Below are 19634 nucleotides of genomic sequence, written 5' to 3'. Positions count from 1 at the left end.
AATGGTTGATTATGGTTTTACATACATTAATCACATATGGCAAATCTGTATCATAATTAAAATAATAGAGTTTGGTATAACCATTATACTAGGAGAAAGTGTGGGACTGCAGATGCTGGAGATCAGAGTCGAGAGTGTGGTGCTGGAAAAGCACAGCAGGCCAGGCAGCATTCGAGGAGCAGGAGAATTGACGTTTCGGGCATAAGCCCCTGATGAAGGCTTCTCCTGCTCCTTGGATGCTGCCTGGCCTGCTGTGCTTTTCCAGCATCACATTCTCAAATATAACCATTAAACACTATATAATGTTCAAGAAAGTAAAGTTCACAAACAATTGTAAAATACTAATCCCTTTACATAACAATGATTGATAAGACACTACCTGTTTACCTCATCATAACCAAACAACCAAAGCCTGGGTGTCTGATAATACTTGTCATAAGTAATATATAGATCATAAGTTCTCGTCTGAAGAATTCCATCTTCTCCAACAGCATCTGCTTTGGGCTTGCTCGCTTCTATCTTGCTAGTATCCAGGGTTGCCTAGAGCAAACAGTTTAAAAGAAGATCATATTTCAATGATTGTTTATTCAAATCCAAATTGTAATACTGCTATAGTAGCATTTTAATTAAATTAAACTTTACTGGCTTTCTCAATTATCCTAATCTTTACAGTCACGTGTCATTCCCTAATAAAGAAAACAGTCCTTGGTGGCACAGTGGTTAACACTGCTGCTTCACAGTGCCAGAGACCTGGGTTCAATTCCCACCTCAGGCAACAATGTGGAGTTTGCACATTCTCCCAGTGTCTGGGTTTCCTCCAGGTGCTCCTGTTTTCTTCCATAGTCCAAAAATGTGCAGGTTAGGTGAATTGGCCACGCTAAACTGCCCGTAGTGTTAGGTGAAGGGGTAAATGTAAGGGAATGGGTCTGGGTGGGTTGCTCATCAGAGGGTTGGTGTGTTCTTGTTGGGCCGAAGGGGGCCTGTTTCCACACTAAGTAATTTAATTTATCTTTAGCAAGTGCGAGGCCCGGCTAGCTCAGTCGGTAGAGCATGAGACTCTTATACGTTTGCAGATGACACCAAAATTGGAGGTGTAGTGGACAGTGAAGAGGGTTACCTCAGATTACAACAGGATCTGGACCAGATGGGCCAATGGGCTGAGAAATGGCAGATGGAGTTTAATTCAGATAAATGCGAGGTGCTGCATTTTGGGAAAGCAAATCTTAGCAGGACTTATACACTTCATGGTAAGGTCCGAGGGAGTGTTCCTGAACAGAGACCTTGGAGTGCAGGTTCATAGTTCCTTGAAAGTGGAGTTGCAGGATAGTGAAGGTGGTGTTTGGTATGCTTTCCTTTATTGGTCAGAGTATTGAGTACAGGAGTTGGGAGGTCATGTCGCAGCGGTACAGGACATTGGTTAGGCCGCTGTTGGAATATTGCATGCAATTCTGGTCTCCTTCCTGTGGGAAAGATGTTGTGAAACTTGAAAGGGTTCAGAAAAGATTTACAAGGACGTTGCCAGGGTTGGAGGATCTGAGCTACAGGGAGAGGCTGAACAGGCTGGGGCTGTTTTCCCTGGAGCGTCGGAGGCTGAGGGGTGACCTTATAGAAGTTTACAAAATTATGACGGGCATGGATAGGATAAATAGACAAAGTCTTTTCCCGGGGGTCGGAGAGTCTAGAACTAGAAGGTGTAGGTTTAGGGTGAGAGGGGAAAGATATAAAAGAGACCTAAGGGGCAGCTTTTTCATGCAGAGGTTGGTACGTGTATGGAATGAGCTGCCAGAGGATGTGGTGGAGGCTGGTATAATTGCAACATTTAAGAGGAATTTGGATGGGTACATGAATAGGAAGGGTTTAGAGGGATATGGGCCGGGTGCTGGCAGGTGGGACTAGATTGGGTTGGGATATTTGGTCGCATGGACTGGTTGGATCAAAGGGTCTATTTCCATGCTGTACATCTCTATGACTCGATGACTAGGTTTAAGCTAGGGCAAACTCTAACCTTCCTTTACAAGAAAAATATCCGAACAGGAGACATTTTACTGCCTGGCAATCACACAGACCAGCGATAAGATCATCTATTTGAGTGTTAGATGGTGATTAGTAATGATATGAACATACGAACAAGGGGCAGAAGGTGGTCATTTGGCTGCTGATAGTGGATCTATTTATAATCTCAAAATCTACATTCCCATCTGCTTTGATAACCTCCCACTCATCTGCTTACCAAGCATCTATCTGCCTCTGTCCAAAAAAAATTCATAGATTCTGCTTTCATATCCTTTTCAGGAAAGGCGTTCCAGAGACTAAAGAAAAATTCACTGTTTTAAAGGAATGCGTCTTATTTTTAAACTGTAACCCCTAGTTATAGACTCTCCCAAAACCTCCTGTCTGTATCTACCCTATCAAGATCTTTCAGAATCTTATGTTTCAATCAAATCCCCCCCATACTGTTAAACTCCAACCAATGGAAGACCAGTCTGTCTAATCTATCCCCATCAGTGGAGCTGCCTATTTGTTATTAGTTTAATAGACCTTCTGCTAACTTAAAAGGAAAAAATACTGCACACAGTACCTCAGCAGTGCATTGTAAGATTGAAGGATATTCTTCCTACTTTTGTATTCAATGACCTTCACAATAAACGATACAAATTCACTTTTCTAATTACTTGCTGTACACCTCCATACTAGTTTTTTGCCCTTTGAGATGCATAGAGATTTAAATGTTCTAGTATGCAGAGTGACAATTTCTTACTATTTAGTGAATGCTTTCTTTTAAATCTTCCTATCAAAATGGACCAGTTCACATTTTCCCACATTATTTTCTATTTACCACACTGACATAACTATCTACATCTTTTGTGGGCATCTTATGTCCACTTCACAACTTAAGTTTCTACCTACTTCTGTGTTATCAGCAAACTGACAACTACATCTTCTGTTTATTCATTCCGGTCATTTATATAAATTGTAAATTGTTGAGGCTCTCTGTAGTACATCAGTCTAGATTGTGCCAACCAGATAAAGACACTTTCATGTCTACTTTCTGCTTCTTGTAAGCTACTCAATTTTCTTATCTATGCCAATGTTATCCCTTGCACCATATGCCTTTATTTTCCACAATAATCTTTGATGCGGCCCCTTACCAAAAGCATTCTGGAAATCTAAGAACAGATTTCCACAGAATGTTAATTCCTCAAGCATCTCCAATAAATTGGTTAAACATGATTTCAGTTTCACAAAAATATACTGACTTTGGATAAATTCAAGATTATTAAGCAAGTGCCCTGCTATAATATTCAATAATAGCTTCAAACATTTATCCTTGGACAGATGTTAAGCCAAGTGGCCCACATCAACTATCTCACTACCCACTCATTCTATAACCCTACGATGAATTCCATCTAGACCCAATGGCGTATCAATCCACAGTTCCAAAATTTACTCAGTATCATATCCCCGCTGATTGTAATTTTTTTTTGTCCCTCTTGCCTTCTACTAAATGCAGCCATTGGTATTAGATGGCACTTGGGAATGAAAAAAATATTTTATTGTGAAAAATGGCACATAGTTTAAAAAAAAGTACAATCGGTTCAAGAGTTTAATACATTTTTCAAAAGTGCAAACCAGTAACCTATAATTGTTTTGTACACTGGAATCATAATTAATTTGTTCAACTTGCTCTCAATACATGCCAATTGCACAGGGAAGTTAACTTAGACTGAGAGTGTACATTTTCAAAATTGTGTTTAATGGTTATTTTGCAGGATCCTATTTACGACTCCTCACAATAAAGCAATCTATGCCTGCATGAAATGTCATCAGTACTGCATATAATATTCACAACTCATAAGTGTTCAGTAAAGACCATTTCAAAAGGGAATTAATTTCGTACATTAAAATAATAAAGATGTTGGATTAGTCAAAGTTAGGTTATTGGAGCCAAATAGGCCTGGTGGACTGGGCTGTGCCTGTCGGGGCATCAATACAAAGTGAAAAAACAGTTAGGTTACATATTAGTGCTTTTTTTTGTACAGAGTTGACGTGCTCTGGAACAGCTCGCCAACATGTTTATGAAATAATTTGTAGAAGGGTAAAAATATGGGATAAACTCCCACAAGTGAAAGACACTGTGACTCAATTGTGGAGACCAAGTGTCAATGTGGAGTTGAGGCCACAAACAAGTCAGCCATGATCTTAATGAATGGCAGATCAGGCTTGAGCAGTCAAAAGAACAAATTCATATATTTGCATGTTTGAGTTACAACTTTCTTTCCCACACAAGGTCAGAAGTGTGAATTCTCACTGATGATTGCACTGTGCTCAATGCCATTCACAACTTTTTGGGTATTGATGCAGTCACATGCATATGTAACATGATCTGGGACAACATTCAGGCTTGGGCTAATGTGTTACCAAGTAACAATGCACCATCTAAGTGCTAGTAGGCAATGATAAATCAATAGAAAAGAATCTAACCACTGCTCATTTAATCCAAACAATTGCTCACTGAATCCAAACAATATCAACATCCTGGCTGTTACCATTGAAAAGAATCTGAACTCAACCAGCCTCACATGTACTGTGGCTACAAAAACAGGTCAGAGGCTAAGAATCGCGTGGACAGTAATTCATCTTTTGCCTTCCCAAGGTTAGTCCACCATCTACAAGGCACAAGTCTGGAGTATGTTGGAGTACTCATTTGCTTGGATAGGTGAAGCTCCAATTACATTCAACAAGTTCGCCACCATCCAGTACAAAGCAGCCAGCTGGATTGGTACACCACCTTCAACTTTCATGGTCTCCAGCACTGACACAGCAACAAGGTACCGTCTACAAGATACGCTGCAGTAACTCACCCAGTCTCCCTTGACCACACCTTCCAAAACTGTGACCACTAAAGGATAATGGTAGCAGCTGCATGGAAACACCTTCACCCTTTGAAGTCAGACACTATCCTGAATTGGAACTACATCGCCATGCCTTCACAATCACAGGGACAAAAAATCTGGAACTTGTTTTCTAACACCACCGGATACCTCTACATCTGAAAGACTGCAAGGGTTTAAGAGGGAAGTTCACTACCACCATCTCCAGGGATGGGCAATAAACTATGGCCTAGGAAGAAATATTCACGTCTCATGAATGAATGATTAAAATACAAGGTTGTTGGGTTAACTAGATACTAGATTATTATTGTCTTGGCCCTTTGAGGTTCAACAAAAATATTTGCACCGTCTTCCTGGGCTGGCCTGATATTTCTCTGTACTACTGTCATGAGATCCCACAGGCTAAAGTGTTTCAAGTGCTGCAATCCTTTCTACTGTTGGGGTCTCCTGGAAGCAGTACATGCTGGAATATCCAAATTATCAACCAAGACTAAATAGTGGACTTCTTTATTGCTATTTATGCCACCCATCTCAAAATTCCTCAGTGTAATGAAACAGTGAGACCATATTACTCAGGTGCATAAGTTTCTGCATTTAACACAAATATGAAGTTTCCAAACTACTTTTCCTGAAACATCAATTCTAAGTTCAAACAAACAGCAAATAACTGAAGAGGGCAATTAAAACATAATTTGTTTTAAACATTGTAGCAATTTGTAACTTACATCATCTGTCTCTTCCAACAATCCACTTTCTTCATAGGCTGCGAGAAAGGAAAATTTACTAAGACGCTAGAACAAGAAAACAAACTATACGCTGATTTAACAATATAATCATTAAATTGCCACTGAAGGTATGTAATAGCATAGATCACTGGATAAAGTTTTATTTTCACCCACAGAATTATGTTCAAAATTATATGTCAGTTGGGGCAATCAAAAACCAAAACTAAAATAGCAACATAAGAACCACAAATAACAGGCCACAGTTCAATAAACGATAAGTACTCAGCACTGCTATAGTATATGGCTGATAATTAGTAACAACAAATAATAGGGTAATGAGCAGGCAACAGAATTTAATCAGATAAGTGCGATAATTTTGAGATAATTCCATATTTTTTGTTTGTCTTAACTCCTACATTAACAATGTGCAGCTAAACTTTAATATTGCAAAATGACCCCAGGAGTGTGTCAGACAAGACTGGGCATCAAACTAAACGAGGATACACTAGGGCAACTGATACAAAGCTTGGCCAAAGAGATAGCTTTTAAGCAGCATCTCAAAGGGAGTAAAGTATGAAAGAAAGAACCAACATCTACTGTAATGTTAAACTTATTAACAACCGCAATTCTGATCTCCTTCCTATCGGAAAGATGTTGTGAAACTTGAAAGCGTTCAGAAAAGATTTACAAGGACATTGCCAGGGTTGGAGGATCTGAGCTACAGGAAGAGGCTGAACAGGCTGGGGCTGTTTTCGCTGGAGAGTCGGAGGCTGAGGGGTGACCTTATAGAGGTTTACAAAATTATGAGGGACATGGATAGGATAAATAGACAAAGTCCTTTCCCTGAGGTCGGAGAGTCCAGAACTAGAGGGCATAGGTTAAGGGTGAGAGGGGAAAGATATCAAAGGGACCTAAGGGGCAACTTTTTCATGCAGAGGGTGGTACATGTATGGAATGAGCTGCCACAGGATGTGGTGGAGGCTGGTACAATTGCAACATTTAGGAGGCATTTGGATGGGTATATGAATAGGAAGGGTTTGGAGGGATATGGGCCGGGTGCTGGCAGGTGGGACTAGATTGGGTTGGGAAATCTGGTCGGCATGGACAGGTTGGACCGAAGGGTCTGTTTCCATGCTGTACATCTCTATGACTCTATAACCCTCTAACTCAGCTATCATAATGCCAGTTTTTGTCAGCTACAGACTGTTATCTGTTCCCCTAATGAGAAGGAATGAAGAAATCCTAGCAGCTATAGATTCTAAGTAAAATTCCACTCCATTACAGTTAAGCAAGTCGTTATTAATCAGTGATAACAAAACTGAACTGCTGCTAAATTTGGTCTCAATGGAGTATTATAAGAACCCATTCATCAGTTTCCCTTTTAACAAAAGAATGTAGTCAGATAATACATTATTTAAGCTGCTCTGATGTATTAGCACAAAGATAAATTGTACGGAGCAATTAGAAAAGTCCCAGGTTGATCTTGGATGCCTGCCTGGTTAACTGATCTCTTGAGACCAAACAATGGTCTCAATAGGTTTACATGTCTGTTTGTTGACAAGTGGCTCCTGCTTGCAAATGCATAAATATGGATATCAGGATTGACTAGTAGTAAACCAAGGAATTTCTATGAATTTAATTTGTACAGAATTCTAGAAGATATTCATAAGTTTCCACAAAAGAGTCTGGTACCTTAGGAAAGTCTCGTTCCATTCTATTCCATTTCGGTATATGTTTCACTTCCCTTTCCCAACCAGTACTCATCTATTTTCTTTTTGAAAACACCCAAGTTATTTGTCTCAACAAGTTTACGTGAGGGCAAGTTCCACAGTCCCACAGCTCACCACCACCTTCTCAAAGGCAACTAGGGATGGGCAATAAACGCCTACCCAGCCAGTGACACCTATGTCCCACGAGCAAATTAAAAACTGGTTGCTGAGTAAATACATTTTCCCTCATTTCTCTTTTGAATTTAGAGATTGTTAATTGGATTTGAAATTGGCGTGAAGGTAGCAGACAAAGGGCCTGTGACCTGTGGAGTTCCACAAGAACTGGTGCTGTGTCTACTGCTTTTCGTCATATATAAATGATTTGGGTGTGAATATAGGAGGTAAATTTGCAAATGACACCAAAATTGGTGGTGTAGTGGATTGTGAAAAAGGTTATCTCAGAGTACAATGGGAGTTTGATCAGATGGGCCAAGGAGTGGCCAATGGAGTTTAATTTAGATAAATGTGAGGCATTGCATTTTGGAAAGGCAAATCAGGGCAGGACTTACACAGTAAAAATGGTACAGTCCCAGGGGAGTGTTGTCAAACAAAGATACCTGAGGGTGCAGGTGCATAGTTCTTTGAAAGTGGAGTCTCAGGTAGCAGGGTGGCGAAAGCATATGTCACACCTGCCTTTATTGGTCCGTGCATTGCGTACAGGAGCTGGGATGTCATTTTGCAGCTGTATAGGACTATGTACAATTCTGGTCACCCTTCTTTAGGAAGGACATTGTGAAACGTGAAAAGATCTACAAGAATATTGCTGAGATTGGGAGATTTAAGTTATGTGAGAGGCTGAACTGGCTGGGGCTAATTTCCCTGGAGTATTAGAGACTGAGGGGTGACCTAATAGAGGTTTATAAAATCATGAGGAGCATGGATAGGGTGAATAGCCTAGGTCTTCTTCCCAGGGTGGGTTGGGGGAGGGGCTCCAAACTTAGAGAAGGCATAGGTTTAAGATGAGAGGGGAAAAATTTAAAAAGAATGCAAGGAGTAGCTTTTTCATGCAGAAGAAAAAGAGAGTGGTACACTTCTGGAACAAGCTGCCCGAGGAAGTGGTAGTTGAGCACAATTACAACATTTAAAAGGCATCTGGATGGGTATATGGTTAGGAAGGGTTTAGAGTGATATGGGTCAAATGCTGGCAAATGGGACTAGGTCAGATTGGGAGATCTGGTTAGCTCAGATGAGTTGGACCTGAGCTGTTTCCGAGCTGTATGACTATCTTCAAATAATGGCTCTTGGCTTTAAATTCCCGAAATATTCTTTCTCCATCAATGCTTTCCAACTCATTCATATTAGAGACCTTCTATCAAACAGTTACAGAAACAAATGGCACATTGGACTTTGTTCCAAAATTATTAGTGTACATGAGGCATAACTCTCATTTGTATTCTCTCAAGGTCTTGGGAGGACCACATCCAGAGCTTGTGTACAATTTAGGTTTCCTTACGCAATGCATGCCATACCGATCTTAGAGGGAGTGAAACAAATACTTGGTCCGAGTGTGAAGATTATCCAATGAAAACAGATTGGGCAATCCCACATGCTGGCCCCAAAATCCCTCAAGTTAAGAATAATAAGAAATGTTTCTCATTGAGACACAAGTTTAAGGGACTTGATAGGGTAGATTTTATATCACATTTTGTAAGCTACATGGCAGAGACACAGGCCATTCAGCCCAACCAATCCATGTCAATCTTTATGATTCACCAAGCCTTTTTCCATCTGATCTCATCCAAATCCATTCCTTTCTTTCGCCATCAGCTTATCTTATCTTTGTTTTGTTATTAATATAAGCGTCATTGTATGGTGATTTAAACATTTTTCACTGTTTTTGTGTGAAAGTATAAGTTACAATAAATTACTATTTTATACTAATTTCCCCTTAATGCATCTATACTATTCACTTCAACCACTCCCTGTGGCAGTACGCTCATTGGCTGAAGGGTCGAGAAAAAACGGGCGACAGTCTGAAATGAAACAAAGGGACATTTCTCTAGAGAGCCAGGAAGGCTCAGCAAATGAGTATATTTAAGTCAGAATGTGATTCATACAGAGGGAATGAATGAGAGGTCAGGGAACCCAGAAAGATCAGAGTATTTCAAATGGACTGTTACTGAGAACTAAGAGTATAGCAGTGCTATTACCTTCCATATCAGCAGCTTCTCCATCATCATCTTCATCATTATCATCCATACAGGCTGTGCTGCTGCCTATACACTTTGAGTTGTCTTTGCTTTCTAGAGTAATCTCTGTGACAGAATCTGTCAATCCAGCAACACCTGTCAATGCCAGGAAAATGCAGTTATGAAATGTCTATCGACATTTGCAATGCATAAGAACCATATAATTTCTAAAATATTTACTTTATATTAAGTCTGGTTATACATGAAGACAAACAGACAGGTTTAGAGTTATTACAATTGTCTCAATGAGAATTCAGACATGAGGATTATACAATACATTATAGCAATGGAACAGGCCCTTCAGCCCACCAAGCCTGTGGTGATTTAGACCAACTACTTATTGCCCCATGTGGTTTCTATCCTTCTGTTCACCTCCCATTCATGTGTCTACCATGATATGCCTTAAATCTTACGAATGTGTCTGCTTCCATCACCTCCACAGACAGTGCATTCTAGGTACTCATCACCCTTTGCATGAAAAGGTTTTCCCCATAATTCTCTCCTCAACTTTACCTCTTGCACTTTGACCCTGTGCCTTCTTGTAGTTGACCCTTCTGCCCTGGAAAAAAAAAGCCTTTGACTATCCACCCTAACTATGCCTGTCATAAATGTTGTTGACATCTTTCAGGTCACTTTTCAGCCTCAATCCTTTCAGTGAAAGCAATCAGAATTTATCCAACCTCTCTTCATAACTAAAATCCTCTAGACCAGGCAACAACCTGATAAAACTTCTCCACAACCGGTCTAAAGAATCCATGTCCTTATGGTAGCGTGGCAACCAGAACTGCACACAATATTCCAAATGTGGTCTAATTGAAATTTTATACAGATGTAACATAAATTGCATTATATTCAATGCTGATGAAGTCAAGCATTCTGTATGCCGTGACTGCCTTATCCACCTGTGTTGCCCCTTTCAGGGATCTGTGGACCTGTACATCCAGATGCCTCTGTATGTCAATGCTTCTTAAGGTTCTGCCATTTACTGTATAAAATTCAGGTCACCTGACTTTTTCAGGTAGCATTTTCAACCATCCTCATTATCCTTGCTCTTAAAAACATAACAAATCCTCAGAAAAACTAATTAGTTCAAATCCTGGTACATAATCCCAGTACTGCAAAACCTGTCAGTAAAGGAAACCCAATGTACAAACAAATAAAGGCACAAATATCTTTAAATTCTAAGGTAAATGATTAAGTCACAGTTTACAAGCAAGGAAAACAAGTGGCTATAGAGTAATTCAAGAAATTGCGATTTACCAATTCTTTTATAATTTTGTGCAAAATTAGCTGAAAAGTATATTTTCCAGAAATCTTACTACTTTGTGAATATAAATAAATATGCCCAGCCTAAATACCACAGAAACGGTCTAGAATTTACTCAGTTGGCTCTGATCTATATTTATTTTTCAAAACCATTTAATAAATTAGAAGAGTAACATTTCTTGACAATTTTAGAATTAAAGGTCCTTTTTTGATTTTTTTATTCTGATACCTGAATTGTGGTAAGTATCCACCCATCCCCCATCACCATCATCCTCTTCAATGACTGCTTCAAATTCATCAGAATATTCCATCTGTTTGCAACGCTTATAGCAAGGAACTATATGGGAATAGAAAAAACTTTGTGAAACATTACAAGCAGCACTGTAGATTTCCTCTACTTAAAGCTACACAAGATTATAGCTTTATTTATTAAAATGTAGCCCATTTAACCATATTAAAATATAAAGTATAATTTGCTCAGTGAACAACTAAACCACTTGATGTTCAGCAATATTTTAAACTGAAAAGATACACTAATTCACACTAATGTATTATGACTGAGTGAAAAAGGTATAATTAATTGATTCAGTATGAAAACAGTGGTACCATTTCTTGTCACCATAAACTGTTTATCCTTGGGCAAGTATGGTTTGACTTTGGCATCCTCCCCAGTTCCCCTGCAAAAAAACAATAGCATACAGATAACAATCATTTCATTTTAAATTGTCTTTTATCATTTTATATTTATCAATTAAAATGACAATTTGCATTAACACTTCCATTGGGCTACATACTTTTTGAAGGCAAACTAGGTTTTTCTGTTCTATTGCAAATGAAAATGGCCTCCTCTTTGACAGAAGTGGGATGCTAAAGATTCATCCCTGCGATTTGGTCTCAAATTACTTCAGTTGACCAGTGGCCTGATTGCTTATTAGCTCCTTCGTGAAACCACTCAAAGTTTTATTGTTGGATCAGAGTTTTCCATTTTAACCTGAGTGACAAGCCAATGCCATTTCTTCCAGCTCCTTAGATACACCCATTAGATATGTTTAAACCATTGATCCTCCCCTTCCTAAATAATCATGGCAGGGTCACACAGGATTCTCAGTGGATCAACCCTAACTTAGAGATCTGATGCTGGCTCCCTGGATTTGTGACCCAAAAATCCAAGAAATCATCAGAGTATAACAATGACACTCAAGAAGCAACTCAGAGTTGTTGACCTGCAATAGAAGTTAGAGACACTGTGATGATAAGGGAAAGAGAGGAATCTTTGGACGGTTTTCCCCAGACGTGCAGGAAGAGGAGTGTGTGACTGGTATTCAACAGGGTAAGGAAAGATACGGTGCCATAGAGAAGGAGATTGTGCAGACACTGGTCCTGTGCAACAGATACATTGTATTTGCTACATGCAAGGACAAAGATAAACATTGCTTATTATACAGGCAAGAATACTAACCATGGAATTATAGAATGGGATGCAGTTCAAATGGGGAAAGAGTAAATTCAATCAGTAGTGTTTTAGATTTTGTCCTATGTTCTCTATACAGTTGCATCCAGGAGTCCAGAAGGATGTTTTGCCTATGTGCTAGAAAATAAGAGTATCTCAAAGGGTATCTCAAAGCAAGTGGAAAGGAACTTGGAAAAGGACGAAGGACATGGGAAAAAAAGTGGAAAGAGGCCCCAATGAAAACATTATATTGCTTTATACACTATGATTTCCTCACAGCTTATTTTTGCAATTAGTTTTGTATATTCAGCAAGTTTGAATAGATGCCACTTAGTCCCTTCATTTAAGTTATTATCATAGTCTGTGCAAGACAACAAATGAGAAGCTGACAAAAGAAAGGCTAGAGAGAGATGTGGCACAGTGGCTCAGTGCTGCCTCACAGTGCTTGGAACTTTAGTTTGATTCCAGCCTCGGGCGACTCGTCTGTGTGGAGTTTGCACATTCTCCCAGTGTCAGCGTGGGTTTCCTCCAGGTGCTCCAGTTTCCTTTCTCAGTCCAAAGATGTCCAGGTTAGGTGAATTGGCTGAGCTAAATTGCCCACAGTGTCCATGGATGTGTAAGTTAGATGCATTAGTCTGGGGAAATATAGAGTGGCAAGGGAATGGGTGTGGGTGGGATACTCTTCGGAGGATCGATGTGGACTTGTTGGGCCAAATGGCCTGTTTCCACATTGTAAGGATTCTATAATTCTATAAAACTAAAGAAACAGCGGGAAATGAAAAGTAAAATTAGCTTTGAAAATAAAAATTAGTAATCTTCAAATCACCAACAGCAAACAAAAAAGGGACAGGGATAGACTCTCATAATTCTAGCAAAACGGGCAGCATTATCAAAATTTGTCTCATTGTTTAGCCGGGGAACTAAATTGGGATATAGGAGGTTAGGGGAAAAAAAAATAAGACATTTAAAACAAAAAAAGCAGAGATAGTTGATGAAATAATCAAACAGAGATGATAAAAACCCTTGGTCTAGATGGATCGCATCCAGATATATTGGAAAGTTAGGAGAAGTACAGCAGAAGCACCAGCTCATGTTTACACTACCATACTTATTAGAAAAGAAACAGCACCAGAAAACTGTAAGATGCCTATGATTGGAGGGGAGATGGAACAATCTCGGGAACCAAAGTAATTAGTTTAGTCAGTGGTATGAACGATAATAGAATCTTCAAAAGGTTTAACAGAAAAACATCTGGAAACAAAGTTTAAAATCAGCACGGAATCTAAAATGGATGACAATGCTTGCTCAACCTAAAGCAGTACCATGAAGATTAGATAAAGATATAATATGTTTGGATTGTCAAAAGTTCTACAATAAGAGGAAGGTTTCACTGACAGGGTGAAACCAGAGTAAGGTCAAAGATTAAGGACAGTCACTAATAAACTCATGGGAAGTTCAGGAGAAACTTCTTTACCGAAAGAATACTTAAACACAGAATGCCTTACAACAAGGAGCAGTAAAGGTTGCTAGTATAGATGCATTTCAGGAAAATTAGATAAACATGACTGAGAATGGATTACATTTATCAGGTTAGAGAAAGGATGCGAGAGAAGGCTTTTAACACAGCATAAGCTCATCCATTCGATTAAACAGACGTTTCATGCTGCAAGTTGTAGTCAAATTTGTGCTATTCAGCACTGTATCAACTAGATTGTTCTCCTAACTGGTATTTCCAATTATCTCCCTGTGACAAGCTTCATTTGGCCATTGATGAGTTTTATTTTCCCATGTAACTCAATCAAGAGAGGTTACAAACTTAAGTGATAACTTCTTGAATGTATTAAGATTTGTAACAAAAGAAGAGGAATTTAACAATCCCTTACTTCATCTGACTATCAAAGAAATACTGAGAAATACCTAAACAATCTTCCACTAACAACATTTTAGAAATAAACTTATAGGTTTCCCTTTAAAGGTGAATAACCTCTAACATACACATTGTATGGCAATATTCTCTATTCTGATTTCCTGAATCTGTATTCTAACAGATCATTAATATAATTTGGAACAATCATGTTAGTACAGTTAGCTTGACTAGCTAAAACTGAAATTATTAGTGATGCTGGCACCACAATCATGCACGTGTGGTTCTCAATTCTGGTAGTGACAATGGTACATCATTAAGCTCTATCTGATTATCCATAATACATAACATTAGGTAGTGTTCCATCCAGTGACAGGCATTTAGATTTACTCGAACCACACACCTCTCACCACCACCCGACCCCGTTCCAGGTAAATGTTGCATATCACAAATTTTACTGTACATGTTATGCAGAATTACACAGACTCAAAGAGATTCATTTGTTCTAGATGTAGGTTTCAATTTTCATTTATTACTTTAAATTTTCACAATCCATTATTCACTCACCATTGCCAAGTGGGACAGTGATGGACCAGGTGATCTCCAGCTACCACAAACTGCAAAGATAAAAAGAAAGTGGATATCCACAAAATTAAAGTACATTTAACTGGGAAAAAGAAAATCATGCTTTGTTCTACAGTATTTTGAGAATGTCTGCATTTTTCTACACAGTCATTTGTTTGAATAACTAAGGAGCACTCTGACCAATTGAAAGGTGACATGCAAAATTCTTTAAAACAATGCTTCCATGAGAGAGATTTGAATTTAGAGTCATTTTTTGGAAAACTGTCACAAATGTACTCTCCTTCAAGGATTAAACTTAATAGCCTGTTGGAACACAGTCAGAAGCAAATGTCCAGAGGATAACAAGTATTAATCATTTCACAAAAGTTTCAAGGTATAAGGCAAATGCCCAAAGCATTCTAATCAGTATATTAGAAAAGGAAATGTTGAGTTTCACCAGTAATTTCTGGTTGTGTATTAGAAAAAGAGTTTTGTTTTTCCAAATAACTCAACCAAGAGAGGTTACAAACTTAAGTGCTAACTTCCTGAATGTTTTAAGATTTGTAACAATAGAAGAGGAATTTAGTAATCCCTTACTTTATCTGACTATCAAAGAAATACCGAGAAGTACATAAGCAATCTTCAGCACAAAATATTCCACTAACAACATTTTAGAAATAAACTTATAGATTTCCCTTTGAAGGTGAATAACCTCTATAATTTGTTATATGACTACTGAAATATGGATGCACGTTTGCTTGCTGAGCTGGAAGGCTCACTTTCAGACATCTCGTCACCATACCAGGTAACATCCTCAGCGAGCCTCCGGACGAATGTTACCTAGACTGGTGACGAAACGTCTGAAAATGAACCTTCCAACTCAGTGAGCAAACCTACATCCAGAACCTCAACCTAAGCTACAAATCTTCTTAAAACTCACTAACTACTGAAATATCTCGTCCAAAGCTACACTATCCAAGATACACTAGGAAAATATTCTACATCAGGTTAAAGGAGGTGACATTGAATCTACAGCACAGAAACAAACCACTATTTCAAATGATCATAGAATCATACTGTACAGAAGAGGCCATTCAGCCCATCGAGTCTGTGCTGCAATAAAAACACTACTACCACCTTAGTCCCACTTTCCCCCACTAGACCCACGACTTTGAATGTTAAGATCCTTCAAATGTTTATCCAGGTAATTTTTAAAGGTTGTGAGGTCACCCTCCCAGGTCAGTGCATTCAAGACTTCCACTACCCTCTGGGATTTTTCATCAAATCCCCTCTATACCTCCTGTCTTTCACTTTAAAAGTATGCCTCCTTAGTCTTGACCTCTCAAATAAGGTCAACAGTTGTATTCTATTCCCTGTGTCCATGCTCCTCAATCTTGTATACTTTTTGTCAGGTCCCCCCCCTCAATCTTCTCTGCTCTGAAGTAAACAACCCAAACCTACCAGCCTGTCTTCATAGTTGAAATGCTCCATCCAACGCAACACTCCAGTGGATGTCCTCTGCACCCTTTCCAAGGCAATCACATCTTCCTATCGTCTGGTGATCAGAACTGCATACCGTCCTCCAGCTGTGCTCAAACCAAAGTTCTGTACACCAAGCTCCAATTACAGAAACAACCTTCTACCACCAACTTCTGTCTCTTGCCACTAAGCCTATTTTGGAGCAAACTTGCCAAATTACCCTGGATTCCATGTGCTGTTACCAAATCAGCTTCCCATGCAGGACTGCATCAACTGTTTTTCTGAAATCTATAATGGTCTACATCAGCTGTCCTATCCTCATCTTTTGGGTGGCACGGTGGCACAGTGGTTAGCACTGCTACCTCACAGCGCTAGAGACCCGGGTTCAATTCCCGCCTCAGGCGACTGACTGTGTGGAGTTTGCACATTCTCCCCGTGTCTGCGTGGGTTTCCTCCGGGTGCTCCGGTTTCCTCCCACAGTCCAAAGATGTGCAGGTCAGGTGAATTGGCTATGCTAAATTGCCCGTAGTGTTAGGTAAGGGGTAGATGTAGGGGTATGGGTGGGTTGCGCTTTGGCGGGGCGGTGTGGACTTGTTGGGCCGAAGGGCCTGTTTCCACACTGTAAGTAATCTAATCTAATCTCATCTACACACTTGGCCATCTCCTCAAAAAGTTCAACCAGATTTGTTAAACATGATCTCCCTCTAACAGAATCATGCTCTGATCAAGTTTATCTCTCCACACTAAATTTTGTCTTTTAGCATTTTCTCCAAACATTGCCCTGCCACTGATATGACCGCCACTGGTTTATAGTTCGAAACAGACAAAGGAACAGTCTGCAATCCTCAGACACATTCCCCTGTGGCCAGAGATGATTTAAAATTTTGGATCAGGGCTCTTATTATTACGTCCCTCATCTCCCACAGCAGGATCCAACTCATCCAAACCTGGCACAACCTCCCACATCTCCTCACTTCTTCCATCAATCTGCTCAGAAACTTCACTGTCCATCTTTTCAAAGTCTGCATTTGCATCCTTCTCCTGAGTAAAGACAGATATGAAGTACTCATTTAACACTCTACTAATACCCTCCAGCTTCACGCACATATTGCCCCTTGGTCAATAATGGGTCCTACTCTTTGCCTAGTTCTTCTCTTCCCCTTAAAACTTAAAAAAAAGTATCGTGAGATCCTCCATAATCTTGCCCATCAACATTCTTTCATGCTCCCTTTTGCTCTTCAATTTTCGGTTTTATTCTCTATACAATCCACAATATCCATTTATTCTTTTCACCCTTAGTTCTGGCTTCGCTACAAGTGGAAATATTCTCCTATCTTCTAATCAAACACTTTGATAATCTGAAGAGACTTCTTTGGCATTTCCTTCTCTTGAAAATTGCACAAAGGCCTGATTAGGTTACTTAATTATCTCCAGCTTTAACTGATATGCTTCAAAAACACGCTCGCAAGCATTAAGTATAGCCCTTTTAACAGCTTCATTGTCTGCAGACTGGTCTTCTCACACACAGAAGTATACATTCACTGCTATACTTTGCAGGACACAAATTAAAACCCAAGCATTTTTTGCCCACCAACAAATTCACAACTATCTTTTCAAATGAAATGAAATAGCTTTTAACTCCTCCCTTTGTAAATTGAGGCAAAAACACAGATTTCTTATTAAATCAAATCTGCCATTGGAATCAGTGGGACTACATTTTATTTTGTTCCTTTGCTCCAAGCTTTAGTTTAGTCATACAAAACTGAAAAAAACTGTGGATGATTGAAAGTCTTATCAGCACTGGCAGCAACTATGGAGAGAAATCACAGTTAACTTTTCAGGTTCAGTGACCCTTCCTCGGAACTCCTAGTCTATAGTATTTTTTTTCTGTTGTCACTTTGTCTTAGTTCTCCCTCTCTCTCTGGAGCTCAAGCTGGTTAGTAATTCTAATTCTTTTTTCTTGTCCTCTCTTCATTTCAATTCCAATTTAAGGCTAATTTCTCTTGATACATTTTTTTTCATTTCTAACTGAATCGCAGCTAATTCTTGTAGTGATACGCCACTTTCAAGTTTCCCTCCTCTTAATTCAAAATAATGAGCAATTACTTTAAGCATCTAACCCTTTCAAGGACCTGATTTTATTTCTACTTGCAACTCACCTGTTCTTAGACTAGCCCTCGTTAAAGACTTCAAATAATCCACTGTTATACCATGTACCTGCAGTAAACCAAGGCCATTTTTAAATTCCAACCCATGTAAAGAACTTCACAATAATTCCTATTTTGATGCCCAGTATCTCCAAGCACTTGTTCCCAAAGATTCATGGATCCCTTTCTGATTTCAAAAAAATTTGATTCTATAAAAAGCTCACGTTTGATATGATCCCAGCTGATGGCAATACTAAACAAGTAATATCCCAGAACGAGAACTGACTTTAATTTTAAGGGACATAAGTTGAATTTTTACTTATGTTCACTGTGGAGGTCAGATCCTGAACATATTCATGAGAAGCTGCCAATGTATGTTTAATTAAAAAACAAAAGATGTTTATTACACAAAAGAGAAATAGTCAAACTATGTTATCCTATCCTATTATTTTGAAACTCTTATCAGAAATATTAAAAAGATTCAACCTTTTTATCACAACAATCTTAGACACCTAAGCTTCAGTGAGTGTTTATCCCGAAAAGTTTATTTTTGTTAAATTTATGCACTTTTAAAAAAATGCCTTTTCCCAAGACCTCTAAAATAAGCAGTTAACTCAGCCCATATGGGTTCTTTAATCTCATATCTTCAGCAGCTCTATAAGATATCTAAGGTACAAACACATTCTTGTACTTCTGGCTCTCTAAGCCTCTCAGGACCTTTTCCCTAGCCCTAATTGCATTTACTGCCAATAAACAGCATCTCTACTGTGAAGGACCTCTTCTTTCTAATGCACCTTGCTTCTCTCTGAATGAAATTGCTTCTGGACTCATTTCTCTTTCTCTCAGTTGTAAAACCTAAGTCAGTAAACATTCTAAGTTATCTTAACAGTTGGCTCACTATTCATTCATCTGAAGTAACATGATTTCTTGCAATCTTTTAAAAGTCATTTGCCTCCACTTTAGAACTCAAGTTCCTAAACAATATGTTATGAATCCTCATCACAACACAGTAACTATGATTTGATGTTGTCCAAGATATTGAGGAAAATTCCCATGTAAATCATTAGTACAAAATATATGATATCTATGCAAATCCTTGTACAACGACACTTCCCACCTTTTGCATGAGTGAATACTGTGAACTTCTATCGTGTTTCTATTTTGCGGATCTATCCTATCTTTGTCTAAATCCAGATGTCTTGATCTTAATCAAGAATTAACTGCAAAGCATCTTATCAAGGATGTTTGAAAATCAAACTAGATCATAGTTCTGTACCACCTTTATTACT

The 19634-nt window shown here is 38.9% G+C and overlaps 1 protein-coding gene across 1 annotated transcript in view; it reads right to left on the bottom strand.

Annotated features, from left to right (window-relative positions):
- atg3 (autophagy related 3) overlaps positions 1–19634 on the bottom strand; it is a 36775-nt gene that overhangs the window by 9036 nt on the left and 8105 nt on the right. The window contains exons 3-8 of the mRNA XM_072585178.1: positions 14723–14772; positions 11448–11518; positions 11071–11178; positions 9537–9671; positions 5618–5655; positions 388–540 (exon numbers count right to left, since the gene is read on the bottom strand). Of these exons, the coding sequence (XP_072441279.1) occupies positions 388–540; positions 5618–5655; positions 9537–9671; positions 11071–11178; positions 11448–11518; positions 14723–14772 (555 nt within the window). The remainder of the gene's footprint in view (positions 1–387; positions 541–5617; positions 5656–9536; positions 9672–11070; positions 11179–11447; positions 11519–14722; positions 14773–19634) is intronic.

This window comes from Chiloscyllium punctatum, chromosome 15 (genome assembly GCF_047496795.1).
Source record: "Chiloscyllium punctatum isolate Juve2018m chromosome 15, sChiPun1.3, whole genome shotgun sequence".
NCBI classification, from domain to species: Eukaryota; Metazoa; Chordata; class Chondrichthyes; order Orectolobiformes; family Hemiscylliidae; genus Chiloscyllium; species Chiloscyllium punctatum.
The sequence above is the reverse complement of the archived record's forward strand: the minus strand, read 5'-3'. Positions and strand labels throughout refer to the sequence as shown.